The 27965-nt window shown below is 37.1% G+C and overlaps 1 protein-coding gene across 2 annotated transcripts; it reads right to left on the bottom strand.

Moving 5' to 3' along the window:
- Positions 1-416: 416 nt before the first annotated feature.
- Positions 417-24134, bottom strand: LOC139969180 (uncharacterized). Of its 2 annotated transcripts, none has more exons than XM_071974029.1 (17): positions 23126-24134; positions 22099-22213; positions 20210-20372; positions 19361-19559; positions 13670-13711; positions 12817-12873; positions 12112-12168; positions 8890-8959; positions 7951-8010; positions 7311-7370; positions 5468-7108; positions 4852-4908; positions 3983-4036; positions 3444-3497; positions 2362-2433; positions 1685-1786; positions 417-1470 (listed from the first exon to the last, which is right to left on the bottom strand). In XM_071974029.1, the coding sequence occupies exons 1-17, from the start codon at positions 23183-23185 to the stop codon at positions 1322-1324; spliced, it is 3012 nt and encodes a 1003-aa protein (XP_071830130.1). In that variant the 5' UTR covers positions 23186-24134; the 3' UTR covers positions 417-1321. The 2 variants fall into 2 exon arrangements, with proteins under 2 accessions (XP_071830130.1, XP_071830131.1); XM_071974030.1 differs by having other exon boundaries at positions 23529-24133.
- Positions 24135-27965: the final 3831 nt, after the last annotated feature.

The following is a 27965-nucleotide window of genomic DNA, read 5'->3' as shown; positions in this document are numbered from 1 at the left end:
GCCTTTTATCCTTCATAAATTTGTGAATGTCTTTGAACATGGGATTGTCAGTGCAGGCCATAAAAGTCTTAGTGTATGTGGGCTAGACTGAGTAGTACTCCAGCTACTTGGAATAATTAGACAACACTCCTTAAAGGGTAATTTTTCAGACAGTTATTTCCATATCAATTGTTAACTGTACTGCTAAAAGTGCATACATGATCCTTAACATACCAATCATGAAGGCACTTTCAGTGTGCATTTTAATAAAACAAATTGCATCTGAATGGTAGGACTATCTATATCATATTGTTAAGTTACTCTCAATATTGACTTTCAGAGAAGGTTTGATTTCTTTTCATGCGAAGGTGATCAAAGATGGCTACACTGAACACAGTATGCATGGAATGAAGAATTCCAATATGTACCAGTATATGCTATTACTTTAACATTAAGTGAAGTACATGGTGGCTACAGCACAACATGCATGAAATGAAGAATTCCAATGTTTGACAATATGTTTGGTTATTTTCATGCAAAGGAGGTCAAAGATGGCTACAACACAGAATAGAATGCATGGGATAATTAATTTCAATATGTGACAGTATTTACATTAAAAAAAAAAAATTATGCAAAATGATGTTAACTATGGCTACAACACTGAATGCAAATGTTATATATTTTTAGGAAAATTCATTTTAAACAATTGGAGTGAACAATGAAAAAGCAACTCCAGAGATCAAAATGTTCCAATGAAAAATGAAGATTAACATAGGGTAATTTCATTACAATAATTCAATACAATTCAATATAATAATTCAAATTTTAGAATGAAGGCAACTGTACTGGTGATAACTAGCTAAACCCTTTTTTTTAGTCTCTTTCCTTTTTCCAATGTGACATATTCATGCCACTATTAAAAGAGGGAAACTAGACAAAAACCCTCTAATACAAAGGTATTGTGTACATATTGTTTGTTGAACAATAAGTAAAGTTACATGAAAAATTCATTTTAAACAATTGGAGTGAACAATGCAAAAGCAACTCCAGAGATCAAAATGTCCCAATGAAAAATGAAGATTAACATAGGGTAATTTCATTACAATAATTCAATACAATTCAATATAATAATTCAAATTTTAGAATGAAGGCAACTGTACTGGTGATAACTAGCTAAACCCTTTTTTTTACAGTCTCTTTCCTTTTTTCCAATGTGACATATTCATGCCACTATTAAAAGAGGGAAACTAGACAAAAACCCTCTAATACAAAGGTATTGTGTACATATTGTTTGTTGAACAATAAGTAAAGTTAAATGAATAATTCATTTTAAACAATTTAACTATGAACATTTTTTTGACAGCTTTGACCTATAAGATTTTCTTTCGTTAAAAACTTTTGTTTTTAGAAGAAGAACTTTCCTCTTCAAAGTAGTAACCGAAGGCAATATCTCTCTGTTTTCTACCAAAAAGTCTGACAGCTCTTTCCTTCCTGCAGAGATAAAAAAGACTATCTATTGAATTTGGCATAGTAATATGTATATATATTTATATGTATACCTAATGCAACATATGTACATTAGGTAGTAGTGTTTAACTTATCTACCATTATATTATAAACAATGTGTTAAATAGTGGATAAAGTATGTTTAGACATAGTGAGTCAGTGCAGCAGTTAGTGCATGGTTTATTTGTGAAAAGATTACCTGGCAAGCAGCCACAGCTTCCAGATCCCTCTTCAACGATGTACTTCATGAACCTTGACTGAATCAGATCCGTGGTTGTCTTTGTCCACTTTTGTCTTGTTCCTGGAACATGAAGAAGATATTAGTATCAATGGTCAACATACACTTATATGCAGTTATTACACATTTAAGCAAATAACATATAGGTGTTATGAAATCCTCAGCTAAGACAATGATATAAATAACTCTTAGTACATATTGCCTTTGCCAGCCATCATACATGGGAGCTCTAACAGATGATGTGACCAATCAACAAGTTCCGGTTACTGAAAGAACATTCCATGTAGAACTGTAAATTGGTGATATCAACTACAATATATGCTCTAAGTGTAATCATGTACTATTAAGAGCTGCAGCTCTTATAGGTAACAACTCCACATGATGGTGTATATTATTGAATTCCATCTCAGCAAGTATATCTTAAATGAATTAAGATTTTTGTATCAACCAGATGATATGAGACTAATTAATGGGTGATTCTACCCTAACTTGAGAGTCAAGACTACCAGTCTCATGTTTACAAAGTAATCATCTGCTAGAAACTGTCCAAATAGTAGCAATCTACAGCAGCTTTTTGAATCTTTAATAGCAAAGCCATAAAACACTGAGACAAGGAAACACTATGACGAAACACTCACCTTTCTTACAATGCTTCTTCAATGGTGACCCATGGTAATCATCTGAATCAGTGTCTTCATCATCACTGTCACCTAAACATGGTAAATATTTTTACAGTATGTAACCTTTAAAGTAGATATTCACTTTTACAACACTGCATGTTAACATGTTAATTCAAGCAAAATAATCATTATTTGCCATAAAAAACTTGATTGCAGATCCTTTCCCTTCAGTTTTGTAAGAAATTTCATCTTGAATGCCTTGCTATGCTTCCCAGGAATGTTGATAATTTAAAGGGTAACATTTATTTTCACTTTAACAAAATGTGCCCAAAATTGTTAACTATTTTTTAATCACTATGTTTAAGTTCCGAGGCTATAATTCACGAGGAGCATACAGTATATGTTAGTAGAAACACATACTTGTGCTTAAAGGATTGGTTCAGTTGTCATACATGTTTATGTAATATGAAAGAGGACAATAAAAGAAACACTATGGTGAAAAAACTGTTCAAATATTTTTTTCGGTTAAAGAGATATTCAAGTGTAAAGTTTTATCAGATTGTGTAGAAACTGCTGAAATCTGACTAGCTGTGATGTCACATCCTCACATTCCTGAAAAGTCTTTGTTTTTTTCTCTAAATATTTTGTGAGATTTCATTACTTTCAACCAAAAGATATGTCAGGAGATCTCATATTTGTCAGAGGAGTATTTGAGATTAAACATCTGAAGAATTTTTGATTATATTATTTTCAAATGTGTTAAAAATGTAAATAATTTTTAAAGAAATATATTCACAAATGTTAAGGAAGTGAGGATGTGACGTCACACCCTCTCAGTAAGTCTTTCTACACCAGTCGTTTTCAAAGAAATTTTGATATCTTCAAAGTGTCATATCTCCTTAACAGAGCATGCTATCATGGTAGTTTCTTCACTGTTCTTTTAGTCTTTTTGTGCTCTTTCATACAAAATAGGCATGTCAAACACCTGAAACAATCCTTTAAATTATCAAAGTGATAAATAATGTACCAATAATGTAATAATGTTCAATGCTGCAATCTATTTTTACTTTCATTTCCTTAAAATTACTATTTGAACTTACTCATTGAAACCCCAGATTCGCTGTTAGCGTGAAGTCCCTTGTCTTTACATCTTCCTACAAATGATAATATGACAATTGTTACTAACATTGAACAGCAGTGGTTAAGGGGTAGGCTATTCTCAAAGATAACATGATATGTGTGACAAATGTTACTGATTTTTGCAATAATTCATGTGATGTCAACATTTTATGATATGAAGAACTGATATAAGACAAATTCTACAATGGCAAGCAATGAAGAAGTAACCCTCCTTTGAAAATAACCTAGCTACCAATGACTGCTCATCCTAAAGCAAATTCGAATAAGTCAGTGGACACCAGCAGAAGTTCCCCAACCATCTGTCTTCCTCTCAATACCCATAGTTTCCTTGTAATCTTTCAAAAATTCCATTTCATTATTCAACCAGGACCAAAACAAGAATGTTTCTATAACTAATGAATGAGCTAATGAATTGTGAATTTCAAAACAGCAACAAATGTGTGCACCACAGCATATCGGATCATTTTAGAGCTGTAAACACACAAAGAAATAAACTCACTCTCTTGTTGGTTCCTCTGCAAAGCTGGGTCAATCTCTTCATCACAGTTTCCATCTAATATATTAAAGACCAAGCAGAACAATGTCTGTATCTCTTTGTATAAATGCATGTAAGCTCAAAAGTCAAAACTTAAAAAATGGCTTAGCTGTATTAGAAAATACGCATACACAGCATTTCTTTTTGGGGTGCAGTTGTATCAAGGTGTGATTTTGTGACTTAATAACAGCACGACTAAAGAATACAAGGAAATCAATGAGTTTATGAAATTGATAACACAACTAAGCATCAAACAGTTTAAAAAGAAAGATAAACAAACTCTGGATACAACATTTTCCAACTTGTACCACAACTGAAGTGGTGTGCCAATTTGTCAGCTTGACATATTGTGACATACCTTTGCAAGTACTCACTAACAGATATCTGTTTACATATTCAGTTTAATGGTAAACCAACTTTAGTAATAAACCAATTTTTTGTCTTGGGAAAAAAGGATACAAGTTTTTCAGACTTTGACCTTTTCTGACCTCAAATGACTTTTGATCTCCTTCAAAATCCATAGCAATCATTGATCTACTCCCGAGGATTACCAACACAAAGACTTTGAAGTTAAAGCATCTTCTACTTCTTGAGATATCGTATTTACAAGCAGCATCCCAAGGCACACACATCACTCACGCCTGGATAGATTTCTTTTACGTTCATCAAGGAATAAAAATACCTAAACTAACAAGCCAGAAGATTTCTACACTCTTTCAACCTGCATGGCGTTAACAGGATTTCAGATTTAAAGTTTTACAGAAACAAGTATTTCCGAGAAGTGTTCTGAAAGATTTTGCACCCACATGTAACTTTGTAATAGCTAGACTTACTTGAGTGGTTATCAGCATTCTCTAGTTGCAGTGGTATCCCAGTACCTTCTGCCTTCCCTGTTTGAAGAAAGAAATACCACACAAATCATGGGACACTCACTCTTGATAATCAATGTCTTATAGCTTACAATGTATAACAAACATATGTTAGGATCCGTATTTTACTTGATCCCAAAATCTCAAGATACCAAGATCAGATCTGCACTGAAGGATGTTTTTCTTTACTTAAAGGACAGCTTGCTTCAAAGGGTGTGAAGAATCGCGCACAAAGGAACGTCTCATGTCGGTAATCTGACCTAGTTTTAAATGAGGTGTAACAGAAGTGTTAGACACCACCATCGATCGCATAAAATACATACACAACTTGCTACCGTTGATAATTAGACACTAGTGTACAGTCAGTACATGTGTACATACAATAGCAGCAATGGAAATTTCAAGTCTAGATAAAATATAACAATCATATAGGTATCACGTTTGATTGATGTCTGCATTTTGTAAAGACACAAACAAAACGTCACTTGCAAGCAACGGAAAGTAAACTTTTTCAGATGGCCGCACACGGTTTGGGGCGAGTCTTCAATGCCTTTAATACTGACAAAAAACATACCCTTACCTTTATCAAAATGGTGCAACTGCTTGCCAACTTTTGTAATTGTAGTGACTGCCAGAGGAGCCTGGTAAACATGTTTATTAATGGCAGATGAATGCCCCATGTGGTCATAGAATCTGTCTCTTTCATACTCTGGGATGTCGAGCATTGCATAGAGGGTACTAGTTCGGTGACGCATAGACGTAGCAGTCATTTTGTCAATACATTCCACTTTCGCTGCTTTCGCAATTCTGTTGACTGCATGCCACCCACTGGGGTGCTCTAAGGAACTTTGTGTGAAAGGAAACAAGAACTTGTTTGAAGGATTCACTCCACAAATCTGCCTTATCTTAGAATCTGCCAGCAACTCCAACCCTCTGATACAATCTTCTGGTATAAGAACCGATACCAAACGATTGTTCCCTTTTCCGGACTGAAATGCAATCTTGGTGGTCTTGAGCAGCTCTATCTCTAGGGGATCCTGTACTGTAGCTGCAGCTGATGACTGGATCCAGGAATCCTTAGCTGCATCCTCCCACTCATCAAGCGTCATCCGACATGGTTCCCCTCCTCTCCTTGCATTATATAATGTCAGTCTACTGATCTCCAAGTCCCGAAGTTGTGAGTATTTGTTGGTAGTCCAATCTTCTTCGTTTATTAGGTGGCTCATTTCCTGGTGGATGTACTCCTTGATCCTATCAATGTCAGAATCTAGAGGCTGTTCCACTGGCTTCCTGTGCTTGATTTGCCTGTTTCTTTGAAGCTGGTATTCTGCATCACTGAACAATGAGTGCTTTCTCATGTCAAACACTACCAAGAATTGTTCAATTTCTTTAGCACTATCATCCTCTTCGAGGATGAGGAAGTTTGACCTCAGAATCCATGCAGACTTCTTAATTAAGTATTTTAGTTCATTTTTTAGGCCATACTTCATATTGTCACCCTCAGAATCAGTGATGTGTATGACACTAAACTCAAGCTCTTGGAAATACATTCTTTTGAACATGTCTGAAGCACTGGCAGTAGCATGAGGAACTTCTTTGTTTGTGAGTTTAAGTTCTCCTCTGAAATGCTTGAACAGATTTGCTAAACGTCTCATTGCTCTGATTACAGACTTTCTTCCTTCAATTAGCTTGTCTTTCTTGTTCCTTTTTTCTTGCCACAAGCATTTGCCAACGGTAACAATGCTTGGATCAGATTTGGCAAGTTGTCCAACCTCATCATCTCTCATTTTCTTCAAAATGCTTTCACCAAAATTTGAATCTTCTTCATGTAAAGAAAGAGCAGACAGGGGCAATGAGATAGGTTGTAACTCATCAGATGTTACACTCATGCACCTTTTCTTATGCTTTCTAAAGTTTTTTTTACTGTAAGTGCCTTTGCACAAACTGCAGATGATCACATCTGAATTCCCTTGAGCTCTGAGTCTAGTAACATGTTTAATTCCTTTCAAAACTTCCTCCCTATTAACAATGTGAATGCCCCTTTTTTTCATGTTAGCAAAAAGCTGATGCTGCTTCTTTCTTGGCATTTTCAATGCCATCTGTACTTCATCTTCATGTTTATGGATTCGTTTTATGTGTCGAGTAAGCTGAGATCCTGAAAAGGTCTTCGAACAAAATGGACAGAATCTCTGTGGACGTCCTTGCTGAGGAGGTTTATAAGCTGTAAATTAGATGTAAAGAATTGACAAATTGCACTTATACCAAGGTTGCAAAAGCATTGGTAACACTCATGGTCACCACACACTGCCCAATTACTATTACTGTACACGTACAATGCCAATCATTACTAGTATAGACATAAATGTCTTCTTTAATTAAAAATAAATGTAGATTTCAATAAATTTAGATGAAGACACACTCACAACTTTCAGGAAGTGCACCCAGTTCCATGCTCCTTTCATCAGGTTCTGGTGTAAATGTTCCTGTGGAGTATATGATAACTACTTAAAGTACTTATGAACTCTGGCTGGATTATTCATCTACATTAGCCATATTGTGGTTCAGAATGACAAGAAGTGTTACAATGAAGTTTTACAGTTTAAAAGTTTGAGTCCAGGCATGTCCAATGTGTGTGTTTCATCATGATTTCACATTGCAATGTTGTGTACTAGTGTTGGTAAGTAACAATGAATTTAATGAATAATACAGGCTTTTACATTTTAAAGAAAAAACAAAATACTTAATTTCTGTTTTACTACACTAAGCTCTGTGTCAAACTTTAAATCTTTCTGACACAAAACAATCTATGACGCAATCAATCTGAATTAACATCGACATGAAAACTATGGGCGATATGAACTACCTGGTTGACTATGCTTTTACTTCTTGACATCTCCAAAAGCAAAGTAGGCTTTTTTTAGTCAATATGGTGCAGAAACACATATGAGTTTAATTGAACTTCAACTCTTATATGAGACATAGCTTGCAAGCTTAGTGTCATATATGCCTACAAATTGTGTGCATGTCATTATGTAAATGAGTATTAATGGTAGACCAGCTTACTGTGATGAGGATGAACTTTCCCATGCTCTTCCTCCTCCTGGTCAGATGTTGGGACCACATCTAATGAACAGAATGCGAAGGTTAAAGGGTTACTCTATCATATCTGACTTGCTTATAAGTAAATGCTGCATTATAGTCTGACTAGATCTGTATATGAAAGGATCAGGTCAGACAAGTTTTTGAGTAGAATTCTTCTTAGAAATTGATCAATGTCTAAAGAAAAAGAGTTAATATTTAAACAATGTACCCACTGCTACTTGAGGTTTTCAGACTTTGGCCTTGAATTTAAAATGAACCCTTTCCTCTGTCTCTGAGCTGAAATTGGTCCCTAAATAACCTTAATTATTGTTTCCATTTTATTATTTTAGTCCCTTTTTACATTGCAAATTATGCTGTATTGTGACTAATTATAGCACGCAACAGTTAATAAAGTTTTGTAATTACGTAATCAACCTGACACTTTCCTAAAATGACATGGCTACTATGAAGTAATCAGCACAGCTTGTTGACACTGTGAGGTTCTTCGTGTAAACACTGTGTGGTAATATGTCCGTATAGTCGACAGTGTAGTTTACCAGACATTGTCTACACAAAGACTCTCACACAAGGAAAAATATGTGCCAGCCTAGATGGTGCAGGATAACTGGTAAAATGAGGTCATTTTAGGACCATGGCAGGTGAATGCCATCATTGTAGGAAAATCTTTGGCAGTATCATGCTATACTTGGGGCCAATAAAGCAGTCTGACCTATATGGTTGTAACTTCAACAGTTGTTCTGTTATAGTCGTGTTATACCATACTTTTTTATATATGGTTTCCTGTAAAGTAACATAAAGATGATATAAAAGCAAGCAGAGTGCAGTTAGCTGGAAATTTACAAGATACAACATTTAGATAGCCGGCTAAGGACAATCCTGTGGAGAAACAGTCAAACTCACCATCCTCATCTACTTCGGAGACTGCATACCTCCCATCTGCCTTGTTGTTGCAGTTATCTTTTGTGTGTATCTGTGAAACAAATATCCAACACCTCATAATTTGGAAGATCAGGAAGATTGAACATGACTTGCTGAATGTGATGAAAATGATGTACAATTAAATTAGTATGTGAGGTCAAAAATCCTACATTAAACGGTAGAGGATACAACTTTACAGCCCCTCTGCCACCACCATCCCCCCATCCCCCTGCCCTTCAATGGGGTGTATATTAAACCTACACAGGTTATGGCACATAAGTTTCAAGGTATAACTTTGGTGTGAAAGTAACAAAATTACAAAATCAATAAAGGAGTTATGATTTGGCATTGGTTCACTACATATGAGGGGTAGAGCAAGGGTAAATGTAGGAATTGAACAGAAACTGGGAGGGTTCTTTGATGTGGGTTAAATAGTACATAAATGAAATAACTAGGCAATCAATAAAAGAGGCAGCCCTCGATGTGAGTTTGCTTTGGTTATGCATATCAGGGTTGGAGGAGGGGTTAGAGTAGAGATTGAAGAGAAATTGGACGGAAATATTTTGGGTTGGGTAACATTAGTACATGTAGGCAAAGGCATTAGTGAAGTATATAGGAATACCACCTTTGGCATTAATTTATCAGTCAGGCATAAAAGAGTAGGACAGAGATATACCCCGTAACTTATCGAAAAGAAGGGGGTGGGGGGGGGGGGACAGAGCATCCCCAGCTGAAAAAGTTGGAAACAACATCAGGCCAGCAGGTTTGTTTAATGGTCCCCCCCCCACCCCAAAGATTACCAAGGGAACATTGCAAATAGGATAAAATGGGGTCTATGCAACCTCTACACATCGACTTTCATCAAATCTAACAAAATGAGGCAATCAATATGGGAGGCAGATATCAATGGAAGTCTGCAATGATTCTTGTCAGGGGCGTGGAAGAGGGGTCAGATTAGAGTTTTTATGAACAGAAAGGTGAAGTTTGGAATGGGGCTACATATACAACATGAAATACGTACCCAGGACTTATACCTAATTTGAAAAGTCATTTGATTATACAAGTCTGGCAAAGAAAATGATAGGGTGGGGCAAACCCATTAGCTAAGCCAATGAGGGAAGGGTAAGGCAGAATGTCCCCCCCCCCCACCAAAAAAAACAAGAACGTGAAAATAAAGTCAGGAACGCCAAGAAGTCGACCCTTAATTAGCTTACAGATGGAAGCCAGCCGGGGGTACATTTCACAGCCCCCAATGAACCCCCTCCCACCATTGGAAACAGGGTAAAATGGGGTCTATGTTAACCATTGATTATTGCAGTATCAAAATTAGACAATCAATACAGGATGCACCTCTAAATTTGATTCTGCATTGGTTAACAGTTTACCAGGGGTGGAGGAGTGGTAAGGTAGAGGTTGAAGAAAATAGGTGACAAAGATATTTTGTAGTGTGTAATATTACTTATAGGTAGAGGTATAAAAGAAGTTTTTGGATTACTACCTCTGACATTTATTAATGCATTAGGCAGAAAAAAATGCAGGGCAGGGATATGCCCAGTTGCTTAGACAAACAAGGGGGGAGGGGGGGGGGGAAGCAGATCATCCACAGACAAGAATTTGAAACATATGCAGGACCACTAAGAAGTATACCTTTAGCTTCCAGATGGAAGCCAGCTGGGGATACATTTCACAGCCCCCAATGATCCCTCCAATGGAAACAGGGTAACACGGGGTGTTTGTTAACCTCTACACATTGAGTATGCAGTATCAAAATTAGACAATCAGTAAAGGAAGCACCTCTCAATTTGATTTTACATTGGTTCATGCATACAAGTGGATGGAGAAGGGTTAAAGGTAGAGATTAAAAAAACCATGTGACAAAGATATCTTGCAGTTGGTTAACATTATTAAGGGAGTTGGGAAAAAGTCAAGACCACCAATAAGTCTACACTTAGCTTCTAGATGGAAGCCAGCTGGGAAACAAGTTCATAGCCCACAATGAATCCCTGTAGCCCATTGCAAATATGGATCAATGGGGTCTATGTTCACCTCTACATAAATTGAATGTTATCAGTACATACTAAGGCAATCTATAAGGGAGGATGCTTTCAATGAAATCTTACACATAACAGGTTTGGAGGAGTGGTAAGGGTAGAGCTTGAAGAGAAAGGGGAGATGTTTTGGAGTAGGAAAATATTATTAAGTATGCTATATTAATAGTGAAATGTCCAGCACTGCTACTTTTGACCTTAAATGCACAGGTTATCCAGAGCAATGGAGGACAAGGCATTCCCCATCCCCTTGCCATTTAGTGCAAAACAGAAGCTAAGGGGTAATTTTTCACAGCCCCCAATGTTTATCCCCATTACAAACAGGGTAATTAGGGGTCAATGTTAACCTCTACACATAAAACAATTTCTAAAAGGTTATTGAATCAAATGAACAAACATTTACAGATGTCAGATATACACTATGAACATGAAGTTTACCCACATGAAGTTTACCTGCATTTATAAATGGCAATAGGATGCATACAGCTCAAGGTCACTAGTACTTTAATAATTGTATTTGAGGCAGTACTCTATTTGCCTTTTCCAATTTATTTAGCATTGACTTGTCAGCTTTCTGCTGAATACTTTAGGATATATTATTCCTTTCAACATTTCATCATGGGACTGGATTAAGTTTAAGTTATGAGTAGGGGATAATTGCTATCTGTATGAAATAAAATATGAAGCAAGCATGTATGAGTTCTGACACATAATTACAATGTCAACATTAAGTTTTTAGGTGATCCTAACAGGTTTAGGTCATGCACTATCCTATATGCTCCATTGCATGCAAAAGAGAATGCATTTTCAATTTGCTTTATTTGTTTTGCAATTGCAAAGAGATATCTTATAGTCTTTTACACATTTCAGTAGTCCAAGATTTATCCATCTATTAAATGTTTTCTTTAAATGGGATTGCATTAAAAATAAATATTTAAACATAATCAAACATAATCAAGTAATCAATCAAGAAAAGAATCAATCAATAATCTAAAATAAAAGCAAGACATTTTCAGAGTTAATGTATGTACAGTAAAGACTGTTAAATGAACTACAGTATTAATTAGATGAGCATGATTTATATTGCTCTGTTGTACACAGCTTTAATTTATATTGATTATTTTTTCTTATATGAAGAACAAAGCAGAAGGATTACCTTCAAAAGGCCACAAAAGGAAATATTGTCCAAGATGGAACTGTCATTGGTTACTACCTAGAAAAATTAGAAATTTGCAGATTGGAATTAAGTATAATAAAAGAGTATTTTAAATAAAGGCCAATACTAAATAAAAGTGTATTTTATGTGAAATAGATTTCGTTTCAAACCAGTGCACTTAAACCAACAGTCAGTCAACTTTTGACTGGTGAGCCAGCAAGAAATTCAGGCACTCAGCCATGAACAAATGAATACTAGCCAATCCCATGCTACCTCCCCCTCACCCCCCCCCCCCCAACTCACACCTCCAAAGAAATAAAGTCGTTAACTCTCCAGGGAAAGGGCTTTTGAGAGCATATATTTTCTTTGTGGTAAAGACAGCTAGTGTACAGATGAGACCCTATCTATAAATGCCTGCTACTTATACCTAACAAATTTGTCCCAAACAACAGAATGGAAAACAAGTGCAACAAAAACTTATGGGTACTACAGAGTTATCTCTAACATCACTGTCTGTAGGTTCTTCCTCATTCTCTGGCTGATAAGAGAAACAAATACACCTCAATTGATTTGAATATAAATGAAATTCAATGCACTTTTAATAATTCACTTTAGTTTAGATATTAAGGAGTGGAGTGGGGGGGGGGGGGGGGGTTCAGGTACATTATCTTGCTCAAGATTGACAGTTTAAGAGAATATACTTACTGGAACAGGTTCACCATTGCTACTACTTCCTGTAATTTCGTCTTCATTTCCTAATGGCTGAAGAGAAACAAATACACCTCAATTGTTTTGAATATAAATGAAATTCAATCACTTTAAAGAATGCAAGTAGAGATATGAATGAGTACAGAAGACAAATTAGCGAATTCCGCCAATTGTTTTGAAATTATATGCCTGGACAATAAAAACCCTGCTGAAGCTATAGGCTTATAGTATACTGTAATAGGTTTTGTATTATATTGAAGTTAAAAGCTTTCTTTTATCAACTCAGTTGCAGGAGAGAAGCATTCATGCTACGAAGTAGCTAGTATCCAGGCTCTTCCTCAAAGTCATCATGACATTGCAAGAAAAGTGAACTCAGAGAAGTTCAGCAATGTCTTGAGGCCTTCCTTTGCCACGACTTCTCCAAAAAGGGACAGTGAAGTAACCCTCTTGGTGTGAGTAAATGGCAATGCAGGTTTAAGAACTAATATTAGAATAGAGCATAGGGATGGGCAGAAGTGGTAGCAGAAAGGGGACATTGTACAGCAGTGGCAATGAAGAGTGAACACTTCCTGTGATTGTTTCCTCACTTATGTACCTAATTACTGCAATTTGGCTCTCTCATGCACCCTCTGAATACTGAAGAAAAGAAACTTCTGCATAACTTTCATTGAAATTTAATTCAGCATTATACATCTGGCACAAGAACTGGTAGGCATTTTTAAGCAATGTTCATCCCACAGGGTGGCATGGAGGGGTTTTTGAAACATTGAACATTGAAGCTTGTCATGACATATGATGATAGTTTGATACATGAAAAGGAAATCCAATAGATGTAAATGAGACAACATACCGCAGGAGAGTCGATGAAGGGATCATCTTCCAAATAGTCTTCCTATATATAAAGAAAATTAGTTATACTCTCATTACACAAGTCAAAACACAATATTGCCATGCACATAAACATTACATACATTCAGTTAGAAAGTTATCTGTTTATAGTAATAGAAACAATATCAGCAAAGGCATTCAGCCCAGTACTGAAATATACTGTATTATTGGAATTGCTTTTTGATAGAGATCATTTTACTAAATGAGGGAAATGTACAAGTTCTCAAGTATGATGAAGCTCCTTTAGTGCTATCATTGCTTGGGATAGACAGCATAACCCCAGCCTCCTGTCACTGACAAAAACTTGCACAACCCTGCTTTCACATGGGATCTTAATCAGATCATGAGCTCAGTAGCAGACTCTTACCAAATTCTGCTATGAACACAGTTGTCATCAAGATGTGCATTTGTGATGCATCATTGTCATGAGTCTGGAGTGATCAAGATTACAGGCGTGTTTCAGACGAAGGCTAACAAGAAGTCTGCATCATCATGGGAACTTTCCTTAAAATTGCCTTGTACATGTACTGTACCTCAAAAACTATCTTGTCTACTCAATCAATATCTGACAAATTTCAATTCAAAACTTACATAGTCTATAGTCTAAGTAGTCAAAGAATTGGGACCAAACATGACCATATTTGGATATCGGGCATATTTGGAGCCAATACAGCATACCTTTAATGAATTTTAAACATAATTTACAATACAGTAAACTTTACAAGGCATAACAGTTTCCAAAGATACTACATGTTTCTATGCTATAGGCATGGTAGATTGAGGTTCATTGGTTGTGGGAGACAGATAAGTGAGGAGGGAAGTTAATGTTACAGGTTCATTAATTTGGTCATGTACATACTGCAGTGAAGCTCTGAGAGAATATTACATGAGGGTGGTAGCTAGCAAAATTGAGCATAGCTACTGTATAGTACTACTCATGGATTTGTAACCACATCTGAGGGAAAAAATATGCCAGTTTTATCAGGGTTATTGTAGCAAATTACAGGTCAATGGCTGAAATCCTGTAATTGTTACATGAGCAATGCACACTTTGACTTAATACACAAAACAAACACAAAAACAAATCACCCTCAAACTACTCAGGTGTGATTTTCACCTTAAATTAAAATATAAGTAGCTTTGTGGAGAACCCAACAAGCATAGACAAATTTCAAATGAGAAAAGTTGATAGACTGAAGCAAGTCTTTAAAAAGAAAACCTCAGAGTGAGGATATGAAGGATGAGTGTGTCTATTTGAGCATACACTACTATTCAAATGGACATACCTCAGCCTGTAGCAAATACACGAGAGGAATAAGCTTCAGATTACAGCGCCAAATTTGGACGTTGCATGAAGACAATGAAATGTTTAAACAGCAGTTCTGTAGGACTTAAGTTTGGACTAGGAATATGGAAATTCCTTATTTCTGCGGACTGGAATTTGGACTCAAATTTTGGATGCTCTGGACTTGTACTTGAGACTCAGGCAAGGCCACCCATGGTTGAATCATAAATGGTTCCTGCTTTTTTAGCCTATTTTTATTTAAATTATCCAATGTGCCTTACACATAGCTTCTGTAGCTAGTGATTGTACGGCATGTAGGTATAGCCTAATAGACTTCAATTGACCTCTTGGCTCATCACCCCCATGGTTCATATTAGCCCCTTTCCCATTTCTCTCCTAAGATTGCAATATGTCCTATATAAACAAAAGAAACTTCTATTATAGGGAACATGTCCTGTACACACTTTTCTTACTTATAAAATCACATGTGTTGATGTACGGTACAGCATCCATATGTCTATTTATTACATTAAGAATAAATGGTTAAAGAAAGTTAACCCAGCCTCGTATACAGCAGTGACTTGAAAGAGATCATATGGTAAAATTTTAGACAAAGAGTTAAGAAAATTTGGGAAGTAGCACGGCATAAATTGATGCCTGAACAGAAAAGATGAAATGTAATAAAACAATAACATGAACATTGTTAAAGTACTAGTAGGCAGAGCATTAAAAAACAAAAGAAGAGTGATTAGAGGTGTGGATTGCTAAGAGTGTGAATATATAACTTAGGACACTGTGACTAACAGCAATATCCCCAAGTGTGCCAAACATAAGATAAGATAAGATAAGATAAGATAAACTTTATTGCATCCGATAGGGAAAATACATGCTTGCAGATAAAACAGTAAGATATAAAAACGATACTATACAACAATAAGAGAACAAACAGTAGGACAATAAAAGCATAAGAAATGCTAATAACAAGGAACGGGAACAGATGGGCCGAAGCTCACAGAATGGCAAGGAATAAAAAGTATAAACAAATCACAAACGGTAAATATGATAAGAACCCAATGAAAGAAGGAAAGACAAAGGCAAGAGATTAGCGATTAAAAGATGCATTAAAAATTCTAACAGCTTGTCCCATGAAAGATGAGGGGTAACGATTAGTATGAGCCTTCGGAGGTCTCATCCTCCCACTACGAGGGATAATACAATTATTTAATGGAGCGTGGAGAGGGTGATCGATATCCTTGAGAACTGAATGAAGCTTAACATTAACCCGACTATCAAAGATCTCGTCAACCATTGGCAAGCGTTTCCCAACAGCCCTACCTGCCCGTATAACAGTATCATCTAACACTTTCTTGGATGTCTTATTTATGTTACCAACCCAGGAAGTTATGCAGTATGACCAAACACTACTAATAATAGAGTTGTAAAAAATGGATAAAATGTTCTGGTTCACGTCAAAAGAGACTAATTTCCTCAAGCAATACATTCGTGGTTTCAAACGTTTGGCAACATACTCAACATGTGCATCCCACTTTAGCTGATCATCCATAACTACACCCAAATATTTGTACTCAGTTACCCTATCCACTGTCTTACTGTCAATGACCACAGGTTCGGGCACTATCTTGTTCGCTCTCCGGAAGTCTATAATGAGTTCCTTCGTCTTGCTGACGTTAAGATGGAGATAATTCCTGTCGCATTCAGCAACAAAATTGGCAATTTGTTCACGGTAGATCCGGTCATCGTCATTTTTAATCCGGCCAACGAGAGCAGTGTCATCCGCGAACTTGATGAGCGGACAGCTGAGGTCAGTGGAGCGTATTCCGGAGGTATACAGAGTGAATAGGAATGGTGCTAACACAGTGCCCTGTGGAGCTCCAGTGCTTCATTCCATTCTTATTGATCAACTGTTTCACCCTTTTAGTAATCCATGGCTTGTTATTGGGGTAACATTTGACTTTCTTCGTGGGAATGATGGCGTCCTCACAAAATTTGATATAGGAGCTGACGGTGTCCGTTAATTCGTGAATATCATCGGCAGTGTCAACAAACATTTCCCAGTCCGTGCGATCAAAACAGTCTTGGAGTTGATCCAGGGCATCATCCGACCATTGTTTGATTGTAATTACCCGCGGCTTTTCACGCTGGACGACAGGCCTGTACTTTGGTAACAGGAGAACGAGGTCATGGTCGGCTTCACCAAGCTTAGTCAACTGGGATGATACATAAGCGTCTTTGACGTTGGTGTAACAAAGGTCCAGAGTCGATTCCCCCCGTGTTGGACAATTGACGTGTTGATAAAACCGTAATCCCGGGTGTTTCATTGATCCATGGTTGAAATCTCCATTAACCACAATAAGGGCATCAGGGGCTTTAGCTTCCAAATCTTGAATGGCCTTAATCAACTCAGCACTACCCGCCTTGGCAACGGACTTGTCCGGTATGTAAACAGAACAGACTAAAACGTGTGAGAACTCCCGCGGTAGATAAAATGGCCGTACAGAAACAGTTAACATTTCCAGGTGGGGGGTGCAAACATAGTCCTTTCTGTACACATTATTTGGGTGACACCACTTCTGGTTGACGTAAACACACACACCTCCCCCACTGCATTTACCAGCCGCTTCCAAATCCCTGTCACCACGTACCAGTTGGAATCCGTCGATGTTAACATGATCGTCACTATGGTTACCTGTCAACCATGTCTCTGTGAACGACACAATACAAGTATTCCTGAAGTCCGACAAATATCTCACACTCGCACAAAGTTCATCCATCTTGTTGCTGAGAGACTGAACATTTCCCATTATGATTGAGGGTAAATAAGGCCGGTTCTTACACTGACTATTCCTTCGTTTGACACCCCCTGCTTTCCCACGCTTTCGTCGCCTCATCTCTTTTGGTAATCGCATATCTGGTAGTCCTGTACCGACTGCACATCTAGTACCGATTGCGCGAAGTTCCGATGGAGTGTAATAGAAGACTGTCCGGTGGCGATTATGAAAAACCTCGCCATTTCCGTGGGAAACGATACAAACAGTCACAAACACAACCAACAAAACGATAAACATCCACTTAGAGCACATATTGACAGCATTCGGTGGATAAAACAGCGACAATAGAACGATGAAACATGGAATTCGAGAGGAAACTGCAAGCTGTGTCGCCACGCGAGCAGCGCCACATATCACGCCACATGAGAATTTAAAAGCCAGGACAGGATAAGTAAGGAGATTATCACCGTGACTGACAGTAGTGTCCTCAATTGAACCAAAGAAGAGACTGTTAAAAGTGAACACACAGTATAAATAAGGACACTCTGACTGATAGTAGTGTTCCTAAATGTACAAATGAGTATGTTTAAACATTAGGACAATATAAGTTAGTGTACTATGATTGACAGTAGTGTTCCAAAATGTTTGAGCTGAAGAAGCATGCTGATTATCCACAAATGTTCACAAGTATTAAAATGCCCCCTTTAAAAATGCACATGTCAGGATTATCGTCACTTTTATTCACAAGTTGGTGAAATGCCAGTGAATGATGTACTTTGTGGATTATTGTTATACTGTAACATTTGTCTGATAGCTTTTCCAAATCTGTATAAAATACTAAATTATAGGCCCAAATGGTTTAAAAGTTCCCATATTCAATGTATATTTATGTCTAATGCTTACAGCTAAGTATTCATTGCAGCAATGCATAGCAAAACCAGGATTGGTCGTTTATACTCAACTTTTCTTTCTGAATTTCAGTATGTCTATAAACATGACCACTCTGATGAACAGGGCGGTACTTTTGGAGACTTCAATGGCTAGTAATACTTAGTATCATAAAGTAAGGGAAAATCAAGTCCAATAGGTCGATCATGGGGGGTGGGTATAATTAATACCCTTTCCATAGATACTGGGCGGACACGGACTTGTCGCCGACCAGCTGGACTTGAATTTTGATTTAATGAACTTGACTTCAGATTTGCTAAACAGACTACATTTGTTATATTTATGTTCATCCTAAAGTAACTTCTATTTTGAACTCAATAAACTCACAAACCCTACGGGTATCACAGGCTCAATACCCACAGCGAAATGGAGCCTATATTAAGGCACAGTTCAGATATCACCCTAAATGTAATGCCTACTGTATATACTACAGTACTGACCAAGGTCTACTCCTTTGACCTAGATAACCACTAGAATGTACATTATCCCATGTCAACAGTCTTATGTCTGCACATAATGTACTGCAGGATACATTATTTCAGCAACTTGCTGTCTTTCATAGAAGTTGTTTTGTTATAACTATATTTAGTAAATATTTGCACTTCAGATTCCATTAGAAAATATATTCTACCTTGTTGCGCCATGGTAAGTTGCTAACCCCGTAGTCGTAACGGAGCTCTTCCCCTGCTGAAATTGACCTTGTGCTGAACAGACACAAGTATGGCTGTCCATTGATCTCTACAACATTTGCTCTGCAGTTGCACTTGCTGGTGTTCTTCGGGGCATCATTTACAAGGCGTCCATTCCCAGTAGAGGTTGTGGCATCAACACTAATATAACAAAAATATTTGCCTACCTTCAATGCTATAGATTATATAGCCTTGAACAAAGCATTCTGTACATTTATATCTTCTATTAGTGGTATATAGCCTTAGGAGGGCATGAATTTTCAGGAATAAAATCAGTATTTTAAAGGTTGCTTAAAATCCCTTCTCCTTTAATTATATATAGTAAAATGCATGCTTGCTAAATTGAACCATTTATACTGTAGGTCTAAAATTCTGAAAATTCTCCCTTAATTGGAACCCAACTGGTAATTTTGAATATTTTATACAAAACCCTATGCCTTAGCCTCTGTTCCAGTGCTTTCCCCAGAATTTTCTTGAGCAATAATATGCTCATCCCTTTGGAACTTTTAATCAGATATCCATTGGGTCCTGATGTATACTTGCCAACCCCCTTTCACACTTATAAACATGATCCCCTGCATTGCAACCCTCCCCCTCTCCCACACTGCCCACTAAAAAAAAAAAACTGGATATTCTTTTTTGTAATATACCCTTGACAAAAACAGCATATATAGATAACAATTAGTGTCATATGTGATAATTAGATACACCCAAAGTTCAGGTTTATAATTTCTAGCCATTCTTTAAGACTTGATATTTCAAATTTATCAATACTTAATAGAATAACTTACCAGTATGATCTCTCATTGAACTTAAAGAAATACATGTAACTCCTACGAGAGGGTGGGTACATGTTTTCCCTCTGAATTGCTTCTCTGTAGTGCAATAGCTCACCCCTGTACTCCAGCAGGAACTCATTTTCAAAGAAAGGATAACATGCAAAAGTGCCATACCCTGTCCAAAAACAAGAAGACTTGAAAGTTAATATTAGTGTTTACACTGGGTATATAAAATTGGAACAGGGTAATAGACAACCATACCCGCCGGTCCCCTCCGCCAATAATCTACTGCAATGTGTTATTCACACAGGAGAGTGGCATGCCTGGAGATTTGTCATTTTGAGTGCAAGGCTATATAGCCTTAAACTCTATCTTTATTCGGGGTACCATGCAAGCTAAAATGAAAGGCACCACTTGAGGCTAAAAATTTATTTTGCGGAAAAGACTTTCTACAAATTTCCAAAATACAGAAAATATGACATATTACAAATAGCCATGTATTTATGTCCATAGCACATGGCCTAACCACCTTGATGTGTGTGAAGTTCATGTTACCTGTTAATGGCCTAAATATGCTAAGCATAGCTACTAAAATTATCCATCCCAAAAAAGTATCTCAGAAAAATCAATCATCTTCAATCTTTACCAAAATATAAAATTTGATTAACTATTTCTTACATTCCGAAATTATTTTGTACTTATGTTCATTATTATTCTGTTTATGAACAAATAAAAATGTTACGTATTTAATGTTAAACATCCTTGTTCATTACCTTCCAAAGTCCATTGAAGTTCAATTGGAAAATAAAAGCTTAGGCCAATCAAACTGAACAGCAATGGAACTCTTATAACTCCTCTAGAATTAATGTAGAACATTACCAGATAGATTTAAAGAAATTATAACAACTAAAAACTACTGCAATTTTTTTTCTTAATTTGGGAAATTTGCATTTACTGATGCAAAACTATAGACGGTATTCCGAGGCCATTTCTCAATTTTTCAACCTAAAGTTAGGCCTAACGGTACCTACATGAACTTTAGAAGAATCAATCTGTTTTCCAATGATATAGCAGCCTTTGAATGTTTACGACAATTATGGATTCAAGGCATATCGACATTTCTGCAGTAACTGTAATTTATTTTTCGAGGGCATTGTGGCAAACATTCAAAGCAATGCGGCAATACTGGTTTCCCAAACAATTCGTACAATTTTTACCAAACATATATATTTTACATTTTAAGGCGGAACTGGGAAGTACTTTCAGAACCAGGTAGTAATCAGTCAGGCGGGTACCTGGATACCAGGATTACTCGAACAAACACTGGTTTAAATCAAACTCTTATCAAGGCTTTAAAGAGACTATTGCAGCCTGACATGCAAGACTTATTTTGCATTATAACATGACACTAAACCTTAACAGTTTGCAAGGAAATTGGGATCGTAGCAATTGAGATGTGAGATGCATATACGCCTATGATCACAGAAACTGCAATCAATCAACAAATATTATCTTAAAGATCTGTACTGACTGGCCCCACATTAAGGATGCTACCACTTTCAAAGCTTATGAGATTACATTGTAGCTGTAAACAATAGTAGTTGGAAAAGAAGGTCTGACTAAGCCTGGAAATACACCATTCTTCCTATGTGTTTCACTAGTATGTGGTCTTCTGGTACAGTTCAGTTTGTTAAGACTATGAAAATAATAAATGTTGTTTCATTGATCGATTCTGAGAGGTTCAGATCATTGTCCAACTTGGCTTGAGCAATATTTCTGGTAGAGTTAGCATGCTGAATGTTCGAATACAGCTAGAACCTATTTTAAGTTAAATAAACTCTGACAAAAGCTTTGTACTAGGTTAAACTGGAAAAGATACAAAATTTAACAGAGTACTTTACCTATTTCGTCATTTATCCAGCGAGATGTCAATGAAGGACGATCTGATTTATCTTTGCAGTACTTAATTGCTGTCTGCAAATGGCTTCTTTTCCTTAACCTTGGCCGTAAATTCATCTACAGATTTGAAATACAAAATAGGTGAAAGCTGAAGGGGAAGGATGCCAAGAATGTAGCTTCAAATACATCTAAAATGCATGGACACAACTCTTCTAAGGACAGTAACTATATATGTAGGTCTAGGATATGTCATGTTACTCTCATAGTATTATAAATAGATGTGACTGAGTTCAAAAACATCTTTTTCTTATATGTGCTAAATGAAACAACAGTGTCTGGCCTGAAATGAATAACAATTCTAGAGTAGTATAACATAGCAGGCTGATGGGGTTTATCTCCAAAAAGTTGAGTTGAACATGAGCATACTCATTATGTTTCCTGTTGCTTATATATACCGTCTTATACATATTTAGACTAAAATGTAGTCAATCCACTACTTTGATTCATGAAGATGTTGATTAAACAATAGCCTAGCCTAGGCTTACATTAATTGACAGCCAAACTTTTAAAAAATTCCCTATATCAGTATCACCGCAGTTTTCAATTGAAAGTATAAAATTCACAAATTAATGCACTAACAAATCGAAAACCAATTGCATTTCATCATAAAAAATATGAAGATTGAGAAACTTCTTGAGTCCTTTATTCAAGGAAACCAACGCATTACTAGTAGTGCTATTTTTTATTATTGTTGAGTGGTAATGGCAGCACGGTAACAGCTGCTTGATTTCAATGGCAGCATGATATATGTGAAACTTTCTTTCTTCCTAGTGAGCTCTGCATTGAATTATATGAATTTGCGAGTGAGTAGCCTACATGCAGTTTGTTAATTGTTGGAGTCCTATCAGTAGTTAGTAGTAGTACTAGGTACTTAAGAGCCTATCATCAGTGACAGTTCACTCAGTATCACCATTTCAATGCATTACATATCAGTTGCAGTAGTAACTAGTAACAGTAAATTTAGGTTACCATTCTTTGGAACAGCAAGGAAAGCCCCAAATCTCCAACCGAAAATGTTGGTATGCTCATGCACAGAGCTCATCACTTTTCAACCACTTAGCTATTTAAGCTTTATTTGTACACCTTCCATGGGTCATGACTACTCATGACCTTCAATTATAACCAAATAGCCTAATGAATGAGATAGGTACTTGCTCGGCTCGGCACACTCGTTACCTCCTACCTTAGCACCTAGCTTAGGCTGGCCTAAGTTATGCCGTATACTTTCCGTCAACTAATACTGCTGTTAGTAGCGACAAGTTTCAAATGAAGTATCTAGGATAGACAGGTAATGCGTATGGCCTTGGTTATAGGTGAGCACATAATCGGTAGTCTTTCGCCGAAACAATTACAGGTAAAATGAGATACTTACGTTGCTAAGAAGATGATGCCAATTACTACTGCTTCTTAATCGTAACAGTACAGGTATGTGTACAACATGTTACAGTCGTACTTCGTGAACGTACGTATGTGTCCCACGTAAACAGTTGATGGCGCCATGTCGTTACAATGTCGTACTGCGAGGGTCTAAAATTGCCATTTTTCGTTATTTTACAACCAGAATATTCCAAATGTCACCAAGTTTAGCACTAATATGTCTTTAATACAAATTCTGGATGTCGCTGATATATATATCCTAGTTTTCCCGTATATTGCGCGGAAAGTTTGGGTTAACATAAATCCTACATACACCGTATGCGAAAATAACGTTATATACACTTTTGAGTGAGGCTCATATTTGCACTGAAAATGCTCTTTATAGTAAGAACATACAATTAATTCTAAGTTAATTTCTGACAAATACCATCATGTTGTCTACATTCGAAGTGAAATTTGTTTACACAACGCACGATATTTGAACTGGTAATGTCTCAGACTTATGTTTACCAAGAAGTTGGTAAACAGATGCCCAAGGTACACATAGGCCCCAGCTACCACCCACGAATGTAAACATATGCCCGCATTCATAACTATATATATATTTATATATATATATATATATATATATATTTATATATATATATTTATATATATATATATATATATATATATATATATATATATATATATATATATATATATATATATATATGTATATATATAAGTATATATATATATATATATATAAATATATACATATATATACATATATATACACATATATACATTTATATATATATATATATATATATATATATATATATATATATATATATGAGTGAATGCGTATTAATTGGCTTTGCTTGGCTTGCCTATAAAGAGTGGTTATCCTGTGTGAAATCAGGGGTTTACTCTGTACAATCAATACACTTGGGTAGTACGCCCTTAATAACAGTTATGCAGAGCCAATTTATATGCATTTCACACACCAGTAGAGTCACTGAGTGGTACGGACTTCGGTCTGTGACACAAGATCCGGGGTTCGATTTCTACCTTCGCCTGATGAGTCCCAAAAGGACGAAACCGGTCGTGAAGTGGAATTTTTCCGGTGTTTTGTTCTTTATTTATTTAATATATATATATATATATATATATTTCCAGACTTTAACACCGGTGGACCTCATGTGACCTTTGACCTCCAATTCAATAGGGGTCTTGAACTCACCAAGCTAGACCTACCTAGCAGGTGTGACATTGATTTAACCTGCGCTTGTTGAGATATCGTGTCTACAAGCTGTGTTGTTTTTCAATCATATCATTAGTATAAAGTAAATACTAAACACAAGAGCCCAAATGGCGCTATCCAAATTTGGGTGCAAAAACGTTGGCCAAAAGAGATTTGGGCCCAAAAAGTCCAAACAAAAACTTTGGTTCCCAATATGGGCTCAACATAATGCTGAACCCAAGTGGGCCTAAAATGTTAATGCCCACATGTCCAGCTATTAACTAACAACTGTATTCCAAGTTTGGATACAACACAATTTATGATCGTGGAGTTATTGCAATTGTACAATTTTGGGCCCTCCCAAAAAGTTGGGCCCACTAAACGTTTGCGCTTAAATGGTCCTAAAAGTATTTGGCCCAACAAACTGACTGAAAAATATATTTGCCCCCGTCCCAAACAAATGTGGGCCCAAATATATTAGGCTTCAAAAGTTTTGGGCCCAAAGAATGTGTCCCCGAAATGCGTTTGAGATGAAAGTAAATTTCGGCTCACCTAGCCAAAATATGAATCCGGAATATTTTTTGGATGGTCCCACAAAAATGTAGGCCTTCATGTACCAGCTATTAATCAACAACTGTATTCCAAGTTTGGATACAATCCGATGTTCAGTTGTGGAGTTATTGCAATTTTAAAATTTTGGCCCCTTCCCAAAACTTGGGCCCAATGAAATTTTGTCCCAAATATGGTCCCAAAATATTTGGCGCAATCAAACTGGCTTAAAAAATATTTTCTCCCCCCCCCCCCCCCTTAAGTTGAACGCACGAAATGTGGGTCCGAATGGTCTAAAGATATTGGGAGCTACAAATTCGGGCCTAAAGAATGTGTCCCAAAAAGCATTTGAGTTGGAAATATTACTTCGGATCGTAACCAATAAAACGATGTGTAAGTTGTAACCCATAAACCCTTGCGGGTTTCTCCCACATTTGTTGTCGCTTAAACGTCGTAAAAATAACTGCTGACATCATTATACTTGTTATTAACTGTAACCTTTTTTAGCGATTTAACTTGCTTTTTTATCTCAGTTAATGTTCCGAGAAATAATGAAGGCCGGGACTCGATCTGATTTTTATGACATCTACCGTGGTATGACCTGATTGTCTAACTGCCCTTGTGACCAAGGCCATTGCTCATTCAAATCTTGCGAAGCGAGGCATTAAGCGCAATTCATGGATATCGCGAGAAAAAAGAACAAAACAATCCCAATTATTTCACATATTTGAAAAACCATTCAAGTATCATTATCAGTGACAAACCCTCCCAGCGTAACTTACCATATTAAACCATTATTGCATTCAAGGCAAAAGGTTGGAATACCTTTTTACAATCTTCTTGTCAAGTTAGCCTTTACATTTCGTCAGAGACGTATATGGAGTTAGTGTGTTTTATTTTGCCTTCGAGGCACAGTCTTCAGAAGGCAAGTCTAACACACGCACACACATACACCGTAAGGCAAAAAAGCACACAGAAACGTTATGTACTTTATCTCATCTCCCTGCATGTAATGTATAGATAGGGAGATGTTATATTGTACTTCACCCTACATCAGAATTGTGAGGAAGTGTGCGTGCGTGCGAGTGAGTGAGTGAGTGAGTGAGTGAGTGAGTGAGTGAGTGAGTGAGTGAGTGAGTGAGTGAGTGAGTGAGTGAGTGAGTGAGTGAGTGAGTGAGTGAGTGAGTGAGTGAGTGAGTGAGTGAGTGAGTGAGTGAGTGAGTGAGTGAGTGAGTGAGTGAGTGAGTGAGTGAGTGAGTGAGTGAGTGAGTGAGTGAGTGAGTGAGTGAGTGAGTGAGTGAGTGAGTGAGTGAGTGAGTGAGTGAGTGAGTGAGTGAGTGAGTGAGTGAGTGAGTGAGTGAGTGAGTGAGTGAGTGAGTGAGTGAGTGAGTGAGTGAGTGAGTGAGTGAGTGAGTGAGTGAGTGAGTGAGTGAGTGAGTGAGTGAGTGAGTGAGTGAGTGAGTGAGTGAGTGAGTGAGTGAGTGAGTGAGTGAGTGAGTGAGTGAGTGAGTGAGTGAGTGAGTGAGTGAGTGAGTGAGTGAGTGAGTGAGCAAAACAGTTTCGCGAGTAAGTCCGTTCAAGTTCAAACGTAGTGGGTAGCTGCCTGAGTGACCATGTAAGTTCATGCCTGCGTTATTAATGACGTCATTTGTAAAAAAATAAGCTTCAACAAAAAACATAAAAATTGGTTTTTAGCCAATTTCTGCTTGTCAACATCATAGGCGTACGAGGCGTGGGGGGGGGGGGGGGCACGGGGGGGGGGCAGACTGCCCCCCCAAATTTCCAGAGGACAAGAAATTCGGGCAAAAGTCCTGAAAAATTCGGGCAGCCTAAGAGGAGAAAAATATATTTTTTCTCCTCTTAGGCTGCCCGAATTTTTCAGGACTTTTGCCCGAATTTCTTGTCCTCTGGAAATATATATATATATATATATATATATATTATATATATATATATATATAAATATATATATATATATAAATATAATATATATATATATATATCTATATATATATATATATATATATATATAATATATATATATTTCCAGAGGACAAGAAATTCGGGCAAAAGTCCTGAAAAATTCGGGCAGCCTAAGAGGAGAAAAAATATATTTTTCTCCTCTTAGGCTGCCCGAATTTTTCAGGACTTTTGCCCGAATTTCTTGTCCTCTGGAAATTTGGGGGGGGCAGTCTGCCCCCCCCCCCCGCCTCGTACGCCTATGGACAGCAACGTTATAATTAGTTGCATTGAGACCGTCGGTATAATGCGCTATATAAATAAGTTATTTAAACAAAATACGTTGTGTAAATTGAGCACGATAAATGCAAAAATGTTTGCAGCAAGGGCGTAGGAACCGGGGGGGCTGGGGGGGCGCCAGCCCCCCAGTGAAAAATGTGGAGGGGCGGAAGTATCATTCCGCCCCCCCCCCCGGTTCGCAAGTCAGAAAACCCCTTTTTCATTTTCAAATGAGAAAAAAATCTCATTTGGAGCACCAAATTGCATCTAAGGCCAGGTGAAAATACAAAATTAAGTCTACAAATTAGAGCGGGTGTTGAAGTGTGCTATATTGCACCAAATTGCATCTGAGGCCACCTGGAAATGCCAAAAATTCCAAAGGGGAGGGGGTGTCCCCTCCCCCAGGCCGGCCATCAG

This window comes from Apostichopus japonicus, chromosome 6 (genome assembly GCF_037975245.1).
Source record: "Apostichopus japonicus isolate 1M-3 chromosome 6, ASM3797524v1, whole genome shotgun sequence".
Taxonomy (NCBI): domain Eukaryota; kingdom Metazoa; phylum Echinodermata; class Holothuroidea; order Aspidochirotida; family Stichopodidae; genus Apostichopus; species Apostichopus japonicus.
Note: the sequence above shows the minus strand (reverse complement) of the source record. Positions and strands in the feature narration are given on the sequence as shown.